This window comes from Pimephales promelas, chromosome 12, assembly GCF_988280905.1.
Source record: "Pimephales promelas chromosome 12, fPimPro1.hap1.1, whole genome shotgun sequence".
Classification (NCBI taxonomy): Eukaryota; Metazoa; Chordata; class Actinopteri; order Cypriniformes; family Leuciscidae; genus Pimephales; species Pimephales promelas.
Genome location: NC_142780.1, coordinates 11,639,395 through 11,660,962, shown reverse-complemented (window position 1 = coordinate 11,660,962; position 21,568 = coordinate 11,639,395). Strand labels below are relative to the sequence as shown.

At 44.6% G+C, this 21,568-nt stretch overlaps 1 protein-coding gene across 7 annotated transcripts in view; it reads right to left on the bottom strand.

Moving 5' to 3' along the window:
- Positions 1–21,568, bottom strand: part of grb10b (growth factor receptor-bound protein 10b) — a 142,877-nt gene that overhangs the window by 83,892 nt on the left and 37,417 nt on the right. For all 7 annotated transcript variants that reach the window (XR_016145690.1, XM_089117501.1, XM_089117499.1 and 4 more), the window contains exon 2: positions 16,252–16,364. Coding sequence is in view for 6 of the 7 variants with exons in the window: in XM_089117501.1 (XP_088973627.1) it covers positions 16,252–16,302 (51 nt within the window). In the remaining variant the exon portion in view is untranslated. The remainder of the gene's footprint in view (positions 1–16,251; positions 16,365–21,568) is intronic.

Genomic DNA, 21,568 nt, shown 5'->3' with positions numbered 1-21,568 from the left:
GCATCCAACATTATTCCTCTGGGCCTCCTTCACATGAGGCCCCTCCAGTGGTGGTTGAAGACCAAGGGGTTCTCACCCAAAGGAAATCCGTTCCGTATGATCAGAGTAACGCGCAAGTGCCTTCAGTCTCTGCAAATATGGAAGAAGCCTTGGTTCCTATCCCAAGGGCCAGTGTTGGGGGTGTCATGTCGCCGGGAAACCGTTTCGACAGACGCCTCCCTTACGGGCTGGGGCGCGGTCATGGACGGCCGCTTTACCAGGGGTCTGTGGCAGGACCATCATCGCACTTGGCATATAAATTGCCTGGAGATGATGGCGGTATTCAAGGCTTTGAGGAGCTTCCTCCCAGACATCGAGGGTCGCCACGTCCTTATACGGACGGACAATACGTCAGTGGTGGCCTATCTGAACCGACAGGGGGGACTCAGATCGCGCCCTCTGTGCAAACTGGCGCATCAGATTATCCTTTGGTCCCAGGGAAAGATATTGTCAATAAGGGCAATGTATATCCCAGGGGTTCAGAATCGGGGAGCAGACATCCTGTCGAGGCAGGGGCTGAGGCCCGGGGAATGGAAACTTCATCCGGATGTGGTGAAGTCGATATGGGAGAGGTTCGGACCGATGGAAGTGGATCTGTTTGCGTCTCGAGAGACGTCCCACTGTCCACTTTGGTTCTCCCTCTCACATCCAGCCCCGCTGGGGTTGGATGCCATGGTACAGGCTTGGCCGAGGCTTCGCCTGTATGCTTTCCCCCCGATCGCTCTGCTCCCAGGGGTCCTGGAGAGGGTCCGTCAAGAGGGCATCAGTCTACTTCTGGTTGCCCCGAGATGGCCGACACGAGTATGGTTCTCGGATATAATATCACTCCTCATAGCTCCGCCATGGCCGATTCCTCTGAGGAGGGATCTATTGTCTCAGGCGGAGGGCACAATCTTCCACCCTCGCCCAGAGTTGTGGAAGCTGTGGGTCTGGCCTCTGAGGGGGTTCAGTACCTAAATGCTGGCTTATCAGCTGAGGTGGTTGAAACCATACTTAGCTCTAGGGCCCCATCTACCAGGAGATTATATGGCCTCAAGTGGAAGGTGTTTCACACTTGGTGTGGAGAACGAAGGTTGGATCCAGTAAACTGCCCGGTGGCTTCAGTTCTGGAATTCCTTCAGGATCGTTTCTCTGCGGGTCTCTCCCCGTCCACTCTTAAGGTGTACGTGGCTGCCGTTTCGGCTTTCCACGCGCCAGTAGATGGTGGACCTCTGGGGAGGCACCAATTGGTCATTAGGTTTCTCCGTGGTGCTTGGAGGATGAGGCCGGCGATCAGGTCCAGGGTGCCTGCCTGGGATCTGGCAATAGTTCTGGAAGGGTTGTCCCTCGCTCCCTTCGAACCTTTAGAGTCGGCTTCGCCTAAGGACTTAGCGCTGAAAATGGTCTTTCTCTTAGCGATTACCTCTCTTAAGAGGGTGGGAGATCTCCAGGCCCTGGCGGTAACGCCAGCTTGCTTGGAGTTTGCCCCTGGCATCCTCCACATCCTCCACCTCATGTGTCGGCGGGAGAAGAGAGGCTTCACTTGCTCTGCCCCGTCAGAGCTTTGAGTGTATACTTGGAAAAGTCTGCTTCTTGGAGAAGATCTGACCAGTTGTTAGTATGCTTTGGGTCACCTAAGAGGGGGCTCCCGGCGACCAAACAAACTATAAGTAACTGGATTGTCCAGGCTATTACTGAGGCTTACAAGGTGCGTGGGGTTCCTTCACCTTTGGCCTTAAGGGCTCACTCGACTAGAGGCATGGCTTCCTCTAGGGCCCTTCTGTCGGGAGTACCTCTGCAGGAGATTTGTGAGGCAGCCGGCTGGGCTACCCCGCATACTTTCATCAGGTTTTACAGTCTCAGCCTTCCCAGTACGCCCGGTGCACACGTACTCGGCCCTTGCTGAGTGCCTAATCAGTTTCACTCTGGGGCGGGTCTGTTCGGTGCGTGGCCTAGTGGGTACTCGTTCCCCAAAGAGTCGATTTTATCGACGCAGTGTTGAGTTCCCTCGATAGGGAACGTCTCGGGTTATGACTATAACCCTTGTTCCCTGAGAAGGGAACGAGACACTGCGTCGTGTTGCCACGCCCCCTTTTCAGACCCTTGAGCGTCTTGCTTCATCGCGAGGCTAGTGTGTGTTGTGACAGCGTCACTTTTATACTTCCGGGTATGCCGTCACATGTTACGTCACGACGCAACACCAATCAGGATTGGATTAGTTTCATTCATACTTCAGAGGCGCACGCTTAGGGAGCGTCCCCAAAGAGTCGATTTTATCGACGCAGTGTCTCGTTCCCTTCTCAGGGAACAAGGGTTATAGTCATAACCCGAGACGGTCTCCTGCAGTCTGAATGTTAAAGGAGTAGTTCACTTTAAAAAAAAAAAAACGTTTGCTGATAATTTACTCACCCCCATGTCATCCAAGATGTCCATGTCATTCTTTCTTCAGTCGAAAAGAAATTAAGGTTTTTGATGAAAACATGCCAGGATTTTTCTCCATATAATGCACTTTACTGGGCACCAAACGGTTCAAGCTCCAAAAGACAGTTTCAGTGCAAACTGAAAACTGTTCAAAGAGCTTTAAACGACAACCAGACGATGAATAAGGGTCTTATCAAGCAAAACGATCGCTCATTAAAAAAATAATAATAATAATAATAACAATAATACAAATTGTAATATACAATAATACTAAAAAAAAATAATAAGTTTAAGTTTTATAAGCTCAAATGGTCGCCTTGCTCTGTTCTGTGATGTGCGTTCGTGACTCTCCTGTTCAAACTCGTTTATCAAAATGAACAAATCTTTTTTCGTGTCATTTGGTTCATTCAAACTCGTGAAAAGATTTGTTCCTAAGGGCAACAAAAGACTGTGTTTTTGTTTAGTGAGCATGTGGAGGGGTTCTAGCTAGTCGAGTGGGACTGATCCTAAGTTCCACCCATACTGGTACTGAGGGAAGCCGCTGTGGTTCTGTCTGACTGAACTCAGCAGAAGGCCCAGACCTCTAAGACCTCTAATTTCATACTTTAAGTTTGTCTGGGACCATAATCTATAGGTCTGCATTGTCTTTTTGCTGACTTTACAAAACTTTGTCATTCATCTTGTTCAAGTTGATCAGTTCAAATAAGAAATGAAAAGCTATGACATAATGGTAGATGTCATAGAAACTTTTCCACAATTTTATAAAATATATGAAGAGTTCAGATGCAAAAGCCTCTAAATGCCATTTAAAATTTTCTTCTTTAATGAGGATTTTTATCAAACTTGTATATTTAAGTTCAGTAATTTCACTTAAATGGCAATGATAATTACCTATTAATTGTTATATAAGTGAAATTACTGAACTTAAATATACAGGTTTCATAAAAATCATCATTAAAGAAGAAAATTTCAAATGGCATTTAGAGGCTTTTGCATCTGAACTCTTCATATATATATATATATATATATATATATATATATATATATATATGAGTTAAATAAAACTTTACCATTCATTATTTTTGATTTAATTCATATACAAATACCATGTTTGTAACATGTTTGGAACTATTCAAGGATGCTATGGTTCATTTATCCCCAAACACACGTGTCGTCAAGAATCCTCCATGTGCTGTTGTACGTAGATCAAGTGTCTGCTAACATGTGGATGCAATATATCCATGAGGTGTTTATTAAGGTTCATAGATCTTCTACAATGCGACCTGACTTGGCTTTACCTGCTTTATAATCTAAAGCATAGGTTCATAACAACATAACATATCAATAAACATAGCTATGTCAAGCAGCATTTACATGCACTGACTTGGCATGTACTGACTTGGTTATTCTTTAAACCTGTGGTATTAATATAATGCTAAAGGTACAACAGACGATATTTTAGCCCTGCTTATCCTCAGACGGTCAAGCTGCTGTTAATTCCTCTGGAAGGATGGATTACACTGTGAAAACAGACCCACATTCATAGAGTACTTTACTCTTTACTCAAATGCAAACATTGGTCTGTTAGATGTATAGGTTGTGACACATACACATACAGACACTGTTCAAGAGTCTTGTGTCATTAAAATGTCTTAATATTTTAAGATATTCTTAACATTTCTATGGTTAAAAATACATTAAAAACAGTAATATTGTGAAATCTTACTACCTTTTAAAATACCTGTTTTCTATTTTATATAGATTTTAATAGGTAATTTATTCTTGTGATGGCAAATCTCAATTTTCAGCAGCTAATACTTAAGTCGTATGTCTCAGAAATTGTTCTAATATGCTTATTATGTTTCTGGAATGTTATATTTTTTATTATAAGTTCAAAAGAAAGTTTTTTTGTAACAATGTAAAGATCTTTACTGTCACTTTTGATTAATTCAACACAGCCTTAATAAATGTATTAACTTCTTTAAAAAAAAAATCAATCTTATTGCGACAAAACTTTTGAATAGTAATATACAGCACATCTAATGTTTTATATGTATATCAGCATTAAGGCATGAGAAAAAAAAAAGATAATATAAGTTGAGAAATAAAAAGTTCTTTTGAGAATCAAAGCAATATTACAATAATGTATTTTCATATACCAGGCCCACCAGGTTCTTAGATCTTTAAAACATCTGGAAGTGTCTGGAATACAACAACATAAAAGTTCTTAGAAATACCAAGAAGAGGAATATTGACTTCAAGGAACACTGTGTTGTCTCTAAAAACAGCTATAAAACTCAGGGTGAAAGAAATGTACAGCCCTGGAAATACTAATAGACTCCAACAACTGACACTTTAATGGCTAAAGCAGTATGAGGGAAAAAAAAGACAGTAGATATTTGGCTGGTAGACTAATGACAAACCCACATTTTTGGATCAGTTCATCTTCAGTTGGCAAGTCATGTTGCAATAACGTCTCGGGTTATGACTATAACCCTTGTTCCCTGAGAAGGGAACGAGACACTGCGTCGATAAAATCGACTCTTTGGGGACGCTCCCTAAGCGTGCGCCTCTGAAGTATGAATGAAACTAATCCAATCCTGATTGGTGTTGCGTCGTGACGTAACATGTGACGGCATACCCGGAAGTATAAAAGTGACGCTGTCACAACACACACTAGCCTCGCGATGAAGCAAGACGCTCAAGGGTCTGAAAAGGGGGCGTGGCAACACGACGCAGTGTCTCGTTCCCTTCTCAGGGAACAAGGGTTATAGTCATAACCCGAGACGTTCCCTATCGAGGGAACTCAACACTGCGTCGATAAAATCGACTCTTTGGGGAACGAGTACCCACTAGGCCACGCACCGAACAGACCCGCCCCAGAGTGAAACTGATTAGGCACTCAGCAAGGGCCGAGTACGTGTGCACCGGGCGTACTGGGAAGGCTGAGACTGTAAAACCTGATGAAAGTATGCGGGGTAGCCCAGCCGGCTGCCTCACAAATCTCCTGCAGAGGTACTCCCGACAGAAGGGCCCTAGAGGAAGCCATGCCTCTAGTCGAGTGAGCCCTTAAGGCCAAAGGTGAAGGAACCCCACGCACCTTGTAAGCCTCAGTAATAGCCTGGACAATCCAGTTACTTATAGTTTGTTTGGTCGCCGGGAGCCCCCTCTTAGGTGACCCAAAGCATACTAACAACTGGTCAGATCTTCTCCAAGAAGCAGACTTTTCCAAGTATACACTCAAAGCTCTGACGGGGCAGAGCAAGTGAAGCCTCTCTTCTCCCGCCGACACATGAGGTGGAGGATGGAATGCCTGAAGGACTACAGAGCGAGCCGTACTCGAAGGAACTTTAGGCACGTAGCCCGGACTCGGGTGCAAAAAGGCCTTTACTTTGCCAGGGGCAAACTCCAAGCAAGCTGGCGTTACCGCCAGGGCCTGGAGATCTCCCACCCTCTTAAGAGAGGTAATCGCTAAGAGAAAGACCATTTTCAGCGTTAAGTCCTTAGGCGAAGCCGACTCTTCTAAAGGTTCGAAGGGAGCGAGGGACAACCCTTCCAGAACTATTGCCAGATCCCAGGCAGGCACCCTGGACCTGATCGCCGGCCTCATCCTCCAAGCACCACGGAGAAACCTAATGACCAATTGGTGCCTCCCCAGAGGTCCACCATCTACTGGCACGTGGAAAGCCGAAACGGCAGCCACGTACACCTTAAGAGTGGACGGGGAGAGACCCGTAGAGAAACGATCCTGAAGGAATTCCGGAACTGAAGCCACTGGGCAGTTTACTGGATCCAACCTTCGTTCTCCACACCAAGTGTGAAACACCTTCCACTTGAGGCCATATAATCTCCTGGTAGATGGGGCCCTAGAGCTAAGTATGGTTTCAACCACCTCAGCTGATAAGCCAGCATTTAGGTACTGAACCCCCTCAGAGGCCAGACCCACAGCTTCCACAACTCTGGGCGAGGGTGGAAGATTGTGCCCTCCGCCTGAGACAATAGATCCCTCCTCAGAGGAATCGGCCATGGCGGAGCTATGAGGAGTGATATTATATCCGAGAACCATACTCGTGTCGGCCATCTCGGGGCAACCAGAAGTAGACTGATGCCCTCTTGATGGACCCTCTCCAGGACCCCTGGGAGCAGAGCGATCGGGGGGAAAGCATACAGGCGAAGCCTCGGCCAAGCCTGTACCATGGCATCCAACCCCAGCGGGGCTGGATGTGAGAGGGAGAACCAAAGTGGACAGTGGGACGTCTCTCGAGACGCAAACAGATCCACTTCCATCGGTCCGAACCTCTCCCATATCGACTTCACCACATCCGGATGAAGTCTCCATTCCCCGGGCCTCAGCCCCTGCCTCGACAGGATGTCTGCTCCCCGATTCTGAACCCCTGGGATATACATTGCCCTTATTGACAATATCTTTCCCTGGACCCAAAGGATAATCTGATGCGCCAGTTTGCACAGAGGGCGCGATCTGAGTCCCCCCTGTCGGTTCAGATAGGCCACCACTGACGTATTGTCCGTCCGTATAAGGACGTGGCGACCCTCGATGTCTGGGAGGAAGCTCCTCAAAGCCTTGAATACCGCCATCATCTCCAGGCAATTTATATGCCAAGTGCGATGATGGTCCTGCCACAGACCCCTGGTAAAGCGGCCGTCCATGACCGCGCCCCAGCCCGTAAGGGAGGCGTCTGTCGAAACGGTTTCCCGGCGACATGACACCCCCAACACTGGCCCTTGGGATAGGAACCAAGGCTTCTTCCATATTTGCAGAGACTGAAGGCACTTGCGCGTTACTCTGATCATACGGAACGGATTTCCTTTGGGTGAGAACCCCTTGGTCTTCAACCACCACTGGAGGGGCCTCATGTGAAGGAGGCCCAGAGGAATAATGTTGGATGCCGCTGCCATGAGGCCCAGCATCCTTTGAAAGTGTTTCACAGTGACGGCCTGACCTAGCCTCACCCTGGACACCATCGCCAGAATTGACTCGATACGTGCGGGAGACATACGTGCCTGCATTGTAATCGAGTCCCACACGACTCCCAAAAAGGTCGTGCCCTGGGACGGTTCTAGCACACTCTTCTTCAAATTGAGTCTTAACCCCAATTTTTGAATATGGCCAAGAACGACATCTCGATGCCGAACTGCCATCTCCCGAGACTGGGCCAAAATAAGCCAGTCGTCGAGATAATTCAATACGCGAATCCCCTGAAGTCTCAGTGGAGCAAGGGCCACGTCCATACACTTGGTAAATGTGCGGGGAGAGAGTGCTAGGCCGAACGGAAGAACCCGATATTGGTATGCTTCGCCCCCGAAAGCGAACCTCAGGTACCTCCTGTGACAAGGAAGGATGGAGATGTGAAAATAGGCGTCTTTCAGATCTATCGTGACAAACCAGTCCTCGGATCTGATTTGACTCACGATTGTTGGAATGGTCAACATTCTGAATTTGAACTTTCTCAGAGACCGGTTCAACACTCTGAGATCCAAAATTGGCCTTAACCCCCCATCCTTCTTTGGAACTATAAAGTACCGGCTGTAAAACCCGGACTCCCTGTCTACCGGAAGAACACGTTCTATGGCTCCTTTCGACAGCAGAGTCTGTACTTCTTGTTCCAGCACCTGAGCCTGCTCTGGGACCACCGCAGTGAGCACCACCCCAGAGAACTTGGGGGGGCGGTGCGCGAACTGCAGTCTGTACCCAACTCGTATTATCTGCAGGACCCATGGAGATATGTTGGGAAGATGATACCATCCCTCTACAAAATCTGCTAAGGGTACCAGCCTCTCGAGGCTGGCCTCTGGTGTCTTTTCGCTGGAAATTGATGCGGCCCGAAGCGCTGTTAACGGCGGACCTGCATCTTTTCCTAGAGGGCCCCGTTGTGAGAACAACCTCGGTTGTCTCACTGCGGAGGGGGCAGCCCTCTGAAGTCCTGCCTTGGCTAGGACCTCTTTTCCGAAGTCCTCTTAGCCTAGGTTTTTGGGAGCGTTTCCTCTGTTGCCAAGACCCCGGAGGGGGGGCTCTAGAGGAAACGCTCTCCTTCTGCTCTGCCCTGTGGGAGGAGCTGGCTGATGGCTGGGGCTGATTGCTTTGCCCCCCCCCTACTAGATTTGGCCTTCGCTTTCCGGGGGAGGTACTGCTGGAACGCCACAGATTGTTTTCTCGACTCCTGAAACCTGTCGACAACCGAATTAACGGCGTCGCCGAACAGGCCAGAAGCCGAAAGCGGCGCATCCAGCAGGAAGGACCTATCCTTTTCTTTAATACCGGATAAGTTCAGCCACAGATGCCTCTCCGTGGCCACCATGGCCGCCATAGAGCGGCCAATAGCGCTGGCCGCTTCCCTAGTGGCCCGGAGAGACAAATCTGCGGCCTTCCTCAACTCCGCGACATCTTCAGGAGTAGGCCCCTCCCCCTCATCCAAATCTTTCAGGAGGTCGGCCTGGTATGCCTGCAAAATCGCCATTGAGTGCAGACACGAACTAGCCCGACCCGCCGCCATGTAAGCCCTGCCCACCAATGCAGATGTCTCTCTGCAGGGCTTACTAGGCAACACCGGGGTCTTTAGGGAAGACGCCGATTCGGGAGAGAGATAGCTCGCTAAAGCCTCCTCCACCTTCGGCATCTTCCCATATCCCATATCTCGAGCCCCCATAACATTGCTGTAATCTATTACATTGGGACTCGAAATACGGGACGAATGCGGTCTTTCCCACGTTCTCGAGATCTCTTTATGGAGATCAGGGAAAAACGGCAGACCCCGGCGGTGAGGCTGTGACCTGCGCTGCAGGTAACGCTCGTCCATTTTACTGGTGACTTGCGTTTCCTGCTCATGTTGTGGCCAGCTGATGTTTAGTCTGGCCACAGCGCGTGTTACAACCTCCACCAGCTCCTCATAACCCAGGCCGCGTGATGGCGTGGCTGAGATCACGGTCGTCCGCATCGATGCTGAGCACGTCCCCTTCCCCAGAAGTAGACAGCTCAAGCACCGGGACCTGATCGCGGGTAGGAGAAACCGCAGCGCGGGCTCCCACACCACTCTCAGAGGCTGCGGGATCAGCCGATGGCGAGCGAGAAAATGCCTCAGCATTCTCACTCTCCTCCGCCAGATCCCGCTGCGAACCCCAGGATCTCAGTCGCCGCATCGCCTCGACATATGCGGGACCGGAACCCTGGGGAACGCGAGCCTGACCGTGCTCGTCAAAGCACGCCAGCCGGGAGCGCAGCACTCTAATAGGCAAAGCCTCACACATTTCACAAGCAGCCCCCTCGAGAGCTGCCCGTGCGTGCTGCACTCCCAAACAATACACACAGAGAGAGTGTGCGTCCCCACCCGTGATGTAACGAGGACAGGGATGCACACACCTCTTGAATTGTTCACTGGCCATACTTTCTTTCAATAATAAGACAAACAACACCAAATAAGACAGACAGTTTCAACATAAAGCGCTTGCTGAAGAGCGAAAGCTAGTGTGTGTTGTGACAGCGTCACTTTTATACTTCCGGGTATGCCGTCACATGTTACGTCACGACGCAACACCAATCAGGATTGGATTAGTTTCATTCATACTTCAGAGGCGCACGCTTAGGGAGCGTCCCCAAAGAGTCAATTTTATCGACGCAGTGTTGAGTTCCCTCGATAGGGAACATCCTCTTACACTAAGCTAAGAAAACACAATTTCAAAACTTAGGCTAAACTTGCATACTTTCACATAAAATGAAACAGATCGCATATGACATTAAAAAGCTGCCACCACATTTTGCTTGATATTCTGCATTTCAATTTAATTTGCAAGCCATACTTGATTTATTAGGTTATTACATCAAGACCTCTTTAATTATGGATGCTCGGGAAAACTGAGCACATTAGCGTAACGCTCCCTTTAGCTGTACATTTTTATTCAATTCACACCCACGCACGCTTAATGAAGATCCTGAAAGTAGGGGCTTACACTTTCAGAGCAATTCAAACATTAGCTCATCACCTTAATTGAGAGCACAAAGGCGAGAGGCACAGCTCAATAAAAGCCAGTTCAGCAGTTCCTTTAAAACAGTAGTTAGGGAGCTTTCCTCGAAGTGCTGTGGCAGGCCTCCAGTTCCCCTGTATTAGCCAAGCCTGGAGCCCGGCCCAGACTTACCAGACTTACACAGGCACCGACAGATGCTGAGGGTATTTTATTTACCAGTATCTATAAGAATCTACCATTCCTCCACCTCCCAGATGCATTAAAATAATCATTGTGGTTTAGTTTCCAAGACCTCTCTTTCACGGGTTCACACTTTTAGATCAATTAGATCTAGTATAAAATGTGCATACTGTATTTGGTGTCCGAGGAGAGGGCTGGGTTTGGAATTTGGCCCGAACCCAGAGTACATCCCTGGCTGGAATTGTAATAATCGAGAGTGAGGAGTGGAGAAAACTGTCGTGGAACAGAGATAAGTCGTCCCTAAATATATCCCTCGATCATCTCGCACTGATTAGGTAAATTATCTGAACCTCCCAAGCTTTGTTAAGAAAACATAATTTCACATAGCCAATAGGTTTAACTATGACTATAACTATGGGCACTTTTGGTAGGCTTTTAGAAATTAAACTCTCTTAAAATACTCTTTTCAAACTCTAGATTATTTAACATGTCTAAAAGTGGACACATGAATTCTCTCATTTTTGTTTTGGTTTTTTCTCCCTGAACCACCATGAACATATTTCTCAAATAATAATTAATTTGTGATGGAAATGATGGTGGTGGGAATTACATCTTTCTACATTTTTATTGTATATATATATAATATTTTATTATATTTATATTATAATAAATACTAAATGAAAATAACATAATTTGACCAAATGTAACTTTGTGACCAAATGTAATATTTAAATTGGAAGTGATTGAGTGAAATATATATATATGGATGGAATCAAGATGAAAAGTGTTAGTATTAATGTGCCAAGTGTTGATGAAAATATCTTTCTTTAAATGACTAAAGACTCAGTTGCTCAGGTTAGGCAGTTCATTTCACCAGCAGGAAACCCTTCGATTTTTTTGCTGACTCCTCTCTGTAGCACAGGTCTGCCTTTGGCCTCTGGTCTGCCTGGTGTGTTGACCCTCTGGCTCCACTTCAAACCTCCAAGCCTATCACTCCACTTTTTACCAGTTGGCTCCACCTGGGACCAATGGCCTTCCGGCTCCTCCAAGCTTCCTCATCCATCGCTTGGTTAATCATCACTCTGCCTTTGCCACAGACTTCCGGCCCTTAGCCTGTGCCTCGGGCATCCACCCAAGTCACACAGGCTGTGCCTTAAGCCTGTTTTATGCTTCTGCGTCGAATCGACGGCGTACCCCCGCAGACCCCTATCCGTCGATGCGAACCCCTCTCCGACCCCTCCGCCGTAGCTCGACGTGCACCTCCAAAAATTTGTAACTACGCGTCGAGGCGACGCAGACAGCAAGGGCTTTGATTGGTCAGATTATACATAATTTCAGGAGTGTAGCTTTTCCGATTTCCCCCTCCCGCTATTAGCGCTATTTTTAACATTTGCACCCTCGTTCTGATAATTATAATACTCTTATAAAGAAAGTAAATAAAGAATTAAACTAAAAATAAACTGTTTTTTTATTTCATTGTTAATATATACGTCTATATTCTTTCCTTTCTTTTTTGCTCGCAATAAACTTCAATCAATCATAAATCAACGTTTGTTTTGAAGCACAGTTTGTTGTTTATTTTCAATACAATATTCACGGTTACATCATTGATAATACAGTACTAACCAAGTCTGCCACGGGACACATTATATCCTGCCATAGCACAGTTCCATGTGGAGACTGAAAAAATCCTTTAAGTCATTCCGAACAGGTATCGTTATGGCAGCTCGGGTGGAACCTTTATTTTACTGTCTATGGGTGGAACGGGCCCTGGACATCCGTGTTGATTCTGTGGGGATAAAGTTTGTGTCGTCTTGTTATTCAATGTCGATTAGCTCCAGCTGGCAGCTGCAAAAACAACATTCTCTCTTTCGCTCGCGGCGCACGGAACCAAAGAGATTCGCGAACCCCCCTAGCGTTCTGGCGGCGAAATTCACCGCGATGCACCACAACCTCACGCAGAAGTATACAACGGCCACGACGCCGTAGCAGTGACGACGCAGCTACGCCGTGGAGTTGACGCAGAAGCATAATGAGGCCTTCAGTCCTCCGGCACCCTGGCTTTACCTCAGCCATTCGTCCCCGTGCATCCACCTTGGTCTCCAGGACCTCCAGGGTTGCCCTCGCTCCTTGGCTCCATCTCTGTCATTTGTCCTCCTAGTTTCACTTGGCCTCTACATGAAGTCTCACTTTAAGGTCAGTTTAAGGTCACTCCCTGGCTCCTCCTACTGTTTTCTCCTCCCTGGCTCCTCTCTTAAATCCTCCCTGTTCAATTTACCCCTGAAATTTGAAAGTAATTAATCCGTTACATTTATATAGCGCTTTTCTGGACACTCAAAGCGCTTCACATAGAAGGGGGGGGATCTCCTCAACCACCACCAATGTGCAGCATCCACCTGGATGATGCGACGGCAGCCATAGTGCGCCAGAACGCTCACCACACACCAGCTTACTGGTGGAGAGGAGACAGTGATGAAGCCAATTGGTGTATATGGGGATGATTAGGAGGCCATGATGGACAGAGGCTACTGGGCAAATTTGGGCAGGATGCCGGGGTTACACCCCTGCTCTTACGAAAGACATCCTGGGATTTTTTATGACCACAGAGAGTCAGGACCTCGGTTTAACGTCTCATCCGAAGGACGGTGCTCTTTTTGACAGCATAGTGTCCCCATCACTTTGCTGGGGCGTTAGGACCCACACAGACCACAGGGTGAGCACCCCCTGCTGGCCACACTAACACCTCTACCAGCAGCAACCTGGCTTTCTCAGAAGGTCTCCCATCCAGGTACTAACCAGGCTCAGCCCTGCTTAGCTTTAATGGGCAACCAGTCTTGGGCTACAGGGTGATATGGCTGCTGGCGAAGTAGTTTATCAAATAAAACATCTAAATCACTAATACAACCCCCATTCCCTGAAGGTGATTTTTATTGCAAACCTCACCCAGTGTAGAGGGTAGGTAAGGACTCACTCGCTCAGTTAAGTTTTGCACTGAGGAGACGGTGTGTCCCGGCCGTTCAGCGGAGGGACAGCTATTGTGGAGATGGGACATAACGTCTCTGTTCCCTCCTCCCTCCTAGTTGTTCACTATCAGTCAGTCACATTCAATGTTCACCTAGTCCACCCACACCTGCTGGAGCGGAGAAAGGACAGGGCTTTAACGCAGAGAGGGTCAAGTCCATACAAGGAGTTTCCATAGGTTTGGACACAAAGGGTGAATTCAGGCGACCCCGACTGAGCACATTCGTTCATGAGATGTACTGTAATGTTGACTGGGTCCAACTCCATACTGAGAAAAGAGATTCTCTGCACAGGGAAGAGTTTGCAGTTTTCCTAGTTGACCTGAAGCCCCAAATGACTGAGGTGCCTGAGCAAAAGGCCCCTGTGTTCGCACAACTGCTCTTGCGGGTGGGCCAAAATGAGCCAGTCGCCGAGGTAGTTGAGGATGCGAACGCTGTGCTCCCTCAGAGGAACAAGGGTCAGTGGTCAGTGGGAAGGGTCTGGTTCAGTACACGCAGGTCCAAGATTGGTTGTAACCCACCGCCTTTCTTGGAAACAATGAAGTAAGGGCTGTAAAACTGAATCGCAAGGCAGAGTCCGAATGAGCCAGCGAGCCACTTAGGCTGTCGTACATGACCGAGGGAAATCTACATTCTTTGACTAAATTTAAAGGACAAGCTAATTTCATATCAGAGTGTCTGGGTATTTTAAAAGACAGTGTGTGTTGCCCAGAGGATCTTATTCAAGCTGCACTAATGCCAGATCTCCAAGGGGTGATTTGCCTGATTGATATTTCCCAGTTGGTTTTGAACTATGGCACGTGGATGCACATTAAAACAATGAAAGGCCTTTAAAAATGGCCAGCTACTTCACTGAATGAAGCTAGAATTTAGATGCTTTTACGTCAGGTTAAACCATGTGAATGAAATGCGCTCAGCCAAAAGGAATGCATACTGATGCAATGGCCATTCACTGCAACTCCATTTTCATTCATGCTCTGACTCTGAATCTACTGCTCATGACAGATACATTCAAAATACACAGAAGCCCTCCACTTTATCCACCTCTCACATGCTCTCAGAAACTATACAAAACGTCATTGAGCAAGTCAACTTTTAGTATTTACAGAATATGTTTGGTTTTCTGCTGATCAATACAGTATTCAAGGCATGATAAAATAAAGGATATATCAACAGCTATGGTGTAAAACACCTGTTCATCAAACTACTGTGCAGCACACATATGATAAGGGACTATCAGCCCTTATCAGACTATAGCTTATAGAAGAAGGATGGAAAGATGTGACTATATTCACAATACTAAATTTACTTTCTTGACATATAGGTTGTGCATGTATTTAAACTCATACTTGGATATATCCCAAGACAGGAAAGGGCAGCTTTGAAAAAAATGCCCCAAACAGTCCACTGAAAGTCTTAAGCCTGTTTTATGCTTCTGCGTCGAATCGACGGCGTACCCCCGCAGACCCCTATCCGTCGACGCGAACCCCTCTCCGACCCCTCCGCCGTAGCTCGACGTGCACCTCCAAAAATTTGTAACTACGCGTCGAGGCGACGCAGACAGCAAGGGCTTTGATTGGTCAGATTATACATCAATTCAGGAGTGTAGCTTTTCCGATTTCCCCCTCCCGCTATTAGCGCTATTTTTAACATTTGCACCCTCGTTCTGATAATTATAATACTCTTATAAAGAAAGTAAATAAAGAATTAATCTAAAAATAAACTGTTTTTTTTAATTTCATTGTTAATATATATGTCTATATTCTTTTCTTTCTTTTTTGCTCGCAATAAACTTCAACCAATCAATAAATCAACGTTTGTTTTGAAACACAGTTTGTTGTTTATTTTCAATACAATGTTCACGGTTACATCATTGATAATACAGTACTAAGTCTGCCACGGGACACATTATATCCTGCCATAGCACAGTTCCATGTGGAGACTGAAAAAAATCCTTCAAGTCATTTCGAACAGGTATCGTTATGGCAGCTCGGGTGGAACCTTTATTTTACTGTCTATGGGTGGAACGGGCCCTGGACATCCGTGTTGATTCTGTGGGGATAAAGTTTGTGTCGTCTTGTTATTCAACGTCGATTAGATCCAGCTTGCAGCTGCTAAAACAACATTCTCTCTCTTTCGCTCGCGGCGCACGGAGCCAAAGAGATTCGCGAACCCCCCTAGCGTTTTGGCGGCGAAATGCACCGCGATGCACCACAACCTCACGCAGAAGTATAAAACGGCCACGACGCCGTAGCAGTGACGACGTAGCTACGCCGTGGAGTTGACGCAGAAGCATAATGAGGCCTTTATTCTTAGGAAATAACACTACATTTACAACATTACATAAGAGATATTTGGCCAGTGTTAGCATATAGGTTTGACTAGTATTTTTACTGTAGTTACTAATTACTTTAAATAAGTAAATACCAAAGCGGGTACTAAAGGAAAACTGCCTGTTACTGCATGAACATTTTAGTATAGCTGTAATCTGGCTGCATTATCCAGTTTATGTTTAAAAGCTAAGGCAGAATATTTAGTGTGTTTGAAAAAAAAAAAGAAAAAAAAAAGAAAATGTTACAATAACAAGAATAATGTAGAGCCTGGTTAAATAAGAAAAGCACAAACAATCATTTACCTTGTAATTTGGATGGTGTAGAAAATAATCCGGACATCCGGCCACAGCCATGATTCAGTTCTGTAATGTCTCTCTTGGATATCACATCCACTTCAGATAGATGAGAAAAGAGTCTGAAATTAAATCAAAACAAAAATGTTACATCAAATGTTTCTTCAAGGTAAAAAAAGCTATCTGTTTCTTAGTTTATTCTAAGTGGCAACTACCAATATAGCACAGAGCAGTTCTTAACCCAAATAGTTCCACGGGGTCAGTAAACAACAGAAGAATAAGAGGAGGGAAATACAGAATCCGAGCTGACCAACAGCCACACAGTTACAGTATGTAAAAACAATTTCTAGACTGCCCTCTTTAAATCCAAGGCACTGGGAAAGCAACTTGACTTGCATTGTGAGGAGAGAATGAACATGTAAAAAAAAAAAAAAAAACAGATCATACAGAGCCCCAAATTGTGAACATTTCCACTGAGACCAAAATTATATATTTTCACTCATATAATGGTACCTTATTTTCAGAGGGTAAGATTATGTAGTCTAGCAAGCTTAAATGCATGTATTTATTTAGCTGTTTCACCATTTTGAAACTTTAAAAGTCATAGAAACATTAGAAGACACATGAACTGGAGTTCGTAAATAACTTTACACTTTCAAGGACCGTAACTGTTACTACTGTATAACTATAAAGTTGAAATAATTGTTCTAATTCTATGAGAATAAATATCCTGGATAAGTTTCAATAATGTTTCAGAATTGGCCATAGCACTGCTCTAATCAGGATTCTATATGACGTTTTATTAAAAGCTGACCATGGGAACTGTGTCAGCCTTATCTTGTTAGACTTAAGTACAGCTTTTGACATGTTGGATCATGTCATTCTGCTGAAGCCCCTTGAGGGGCATGTCAAACTAAATAAAGTTGCCTTATGTTGGTTCTGCTCATACCTGAAGGGCAGAACATTCACAGTAAAGGTTAGGCATCATAATTCTTCTTCTGCTCCTATAACTTATGGGGTAACTCAGAGCTCTATACTAGGGCCGCTTTTCTCCTTTTACTTTGCTATTTTGCTCTATGTAAACATGGCATTTCATATCCCTGTTATGCCAATGATGTGCAGTTGTATTTTCTCTTTAAACCGGGAAATAATGCATCTGAAAATTCTCTGCTGGATTGCCTTGAGAATGTGAAATGCTGGATGAATTCCAATTTCTTAATGTTAAATGACAAAAAGACAGAAATTTAAATTTTTTACCAAAAAATAAAATAAAAAGCATGAGTGTACTCCAGTAAAGCTTCGTCTTTATCGAGGTTACAATATGTTCAAAATGCTGAGGCCAAAATTAACAAATACTAAGTAGATGGACCATAAAACTCCAATCTTGGGATCTCTTAACAGGCTCCCGATTAATCAATGAATTGAGTTAAAAAAAATATTGTTGTTTAGAACTAGACTAGGGTCATGTTTTTTTATTATTGAAGTTTGACATTGAATCCTTTTGTAGATTGGGAATCTTCATCCTTTTTTAAGCAGTCAATAATTGGTGGTTGAAAGCTCAGGTGGTCCATGTGTTGATGTTTCTAGTCCTCTTAAAGCCACACTATTTAACTTTTGGGCATCTAATGGATGAAACATATTACTAAATGTTAACTAAACTAAACTAAAGCCCTTGTTGATTTGTCTTTTATTACAGGCACTGTCACTTTCTATTTTTGCTTGCTAATTTCAATTTGAGATGCATTTTCTGTCTTCAAACTACTATGAGACTTTTCACAACATACAGTAGTAGCCTTTCATTTATTTGCTGATATGACGTAAACGGGCATTGTCGACGATTGATGGGAATATGCAGTCTCTCGTGAAATCTATCCAGACCACTCTAAAATATAAATCATTATTATAGGCAAAAACATGGTTTAGAACAGGGGTCCCCAACTGGCGGACCGGGGTCCAGGTCCGGACCCCAATACCTTTTTATCCGGACCTCTAAACATTTTTGTTAAAAAGTTTTAGAAAAAAAATAAAATGAATTTTTACCGAGAGCAATTTTTGAACAGGCATGCGCGCGGGCAGCTATGTCTGTGTCAGGTCCTTTGCAAGAGCCGGGGTCTGGAGAGATCACAAACTTGCACACACATTAATATGTTATTCATGAATGTTATTCATGAATGAATGTTATTCATGAATTGATTATTACGGCTTTGTCAAAAAATTAGAAAAGTGCACTCTGAAAACCGCATCTTTCGAGATGAGTGGACTGAAGTGTACGCGTTCATTTTTGCCGTCATCAAGCTCTACGAGGCCCGTGTGTCTTATTTGTTCGGAGTCTGTTGCTGTTGTTAAAAGTGGAAACATCAAGCGGCATTTCGAGACAAGACACACAACTTTCAATGAAAATTATCCGCCAATAAAAATTATGCTTCCTGTTGCTGTTATTGATGTTGAAAGGTTTGACATTTGAATATTTGCAATAAAATGAAATAATACTTGAATGAATTTCAACAAAATCAGTTGAATATATTTAAAGATAAAGATTTGTTGACATGGTTACAATTTAATAAAATCTAATAACGTGAAAGAAAACTTTAAGTTTCCCATCAGTTTGGGCTGATTTTAGAGGCGCAATTCTCAGCCCGTGGCCGTGGGATTACATAATGGAGTCGGGTCTGCACGTTTCACAGTGTCCAATCCTGCAACAATAGAGTGGGCAGCCCCAGGGGATGATGTCATCACCGTTAATCATGTGATTGACCTTTGGGCCACGCAGGTCCGACAGCTCCTCTTTTGGTATCTAAATTCACTCAATGTGTCTGACTCAAAATCAGTATTCAGAAGCTTTCTGAGCAGTGCATTGCACTCCTCAATCTCTTAATGCCTCTGGTTCAGTCAGCCATGGAGCTAAAAAGGAGAAGTGGGGTGCCAGCAACACCTCAGCAGGGATCTGTCTCTGAGAGAATAGTGAGGGCCCCTTTAGTTTTAGTTTTTTTTTTTTTTTTTTTTTTTTTATGTGAAAGAGAGACGAAAGTTGAGGAACACAGGTCTGTCTGCAACAGACTATTGATTTCCAAGAATGGGAGAAAAGTATTTTTAAATGAGGTAGAAACTACAAATAAAAAAAAAAATCTGAAATTATGAATGAGGGAACATTGAACCTAATACTGAACTGTCATAAAAAAATAAGTATATTGGTGCAGTATAGAACCGACATTGAGCGCTCCGAGCTGTGCTGTGGTAACGTTATTAGCTACAGCGGCGTGTTTTTCCACATTCAAATATTATTTTTCACTTTCAAAATTCAGTTTTTTTTAACTATTCGTTTATATTCGAAGTTAGAATAGTCATTGAGAGCCCTAATGCATACTGAACGGATAGCCTACACCTTAGCTATTTGCAGCCCTAATACAAACAGTTTTATAGAAGAGGCATTCACGTTTTCCATCTGGACCCACAAACTTGCTTAGCTAGCTATGTATTTGCAAGCACATAACAATTAAAGAGCAACGTGTTTCCATTTTCAAAGTGTTTAGCAATATTTCAGCAGTCAAACAGTTAAAAGATGCTTTGAAAGTTTAAAAGTTACCATTATCTTAAAGAGCAGGTTGCACTCTGCTAGTGGGGGAGGGCGGGGCACGTGAACTGCAACGTCTCAAGCAGCACAGAGGTGCCAGTGGCCGCCTGTCTATAAATAATGCCGGGAAAAAAAACTATCGGCGAATGCAGCAGCCGCGTATCGGCCGATTCCGATACACGTGAAAACCGCAAAAATCGGCCCGATATATCGGTCGATCACTAGACCAAAATGAGGTGGAGAATAGAATAACTTCATTTGTGTTCCAAAACTGAATAGAACACGAGAGTGAGTAAATAATTATAATTAATAAATGGTGAACCATCCCTTTAAGATTTTTTTTATTTTATTTTGTTTCATTCTTTGTATCCCCATAAGAAAAAGAGCAGAGTGAGGCCGTGTGTCCACCAAAGCGTTTTTAGCCAGCTGAAAACGCTAGACGCTCTGCTGAAGACGCCCTGCTTTGGGCGCTTGAGAGCGTTTGGCAGCGCAGCGTTTTTGTCCGTTGAGACGTTTCGTTGCTATGATACAGAATACCCGCAGCACAGTTTGAATGTTGACAGTTGGTCGGTGTGGTATTAGTCCCGCCCCTCCTCCACTGTGATTGGACGGCTGGGTAAAATGTGACAGTGATGAGCGCTGCGTTTTATCCAAAGTTGAACATTTTTCAACTCCCAGCGACCAGTAAAAACGCCGGGCGCTGAAAAAGCGTGAAAAAAAAACGCTCAGCGCCTCGGTACGCTCATGCCGTTTAAAAAATGCGGCGCTCCCATTGAAAACATTTGAAAACATTTGCCAGGCGCGTGGAAAAACGCTTTGGTGGACACACGGCCTGACTCTTTCTCATTTCAATCAAACAAACCATCAATCAATCATACAGCACATTGCTTGTGAAAAAGATTCTCAGACTTGGTCAAGATTGAAAATGTGACACTGAACCATGGAGAGCAGCAGAAAATCACACGGTCACAAAATTCAGGTGTGCCAGAAATCTTTAAACTCATTTATGAACGATGGGAGAAAATTAAGCCCACAGTGAGTTATGAGAGTTTTGAGGTCATAACATAGTACTGTGCAAGGAACCATGCAAAAATTATTTATTAATATGCCCTTCTAATCATAAAAAAGGAATACAAGATGCTTACAGTATGTTTTACTGCTACTAGTGTTCATTTCAGTTGGAAACAGCAGTGCTTTTGCTTCCGCTATTCATTTTATTATCTATGATTTTAGGCATTATAGAGCAGAGAAGAAATAGAGTCAGTGAAGAATGTAAAGAGGGATATAAAACCCGCCTTGACCCCTACGACACTCTGTGTGTGGCTTGTTTGTTTGTTCAACAGATTGTCCAAGCACAAAAGCTGAATTGTACTGTGCTATGACGGCATGATAGGTTTGTTGAGCATTGTGGCAAGACGTTCATGTGTGCTTACAAAGTAAATGGAGAGCTTTAATGTCTAGCAGTGATTAGCCCTGAAGCAAAGGCCAAGCCTTTGAGATCTGCACCAGCCACCAGCTATTTAAAGTAAATCCTTATTGAAACAGTAGCAAAAGTTCTCTGAAAAGACCTATTCTTTAGCAAAATAATATTTTGACAGCCTTTACTCACCCTCATATAGTTCCCAACCTCTTATGACTTTTTAATTCTTCCAAGGAACACAAAAGGAGATTTTCTAAACACTTGTCACTCTTGTTCAATTACAATTGGACATTAAGCCTTGAAGCATATCTATCTATCTATCTATCTATCTATCT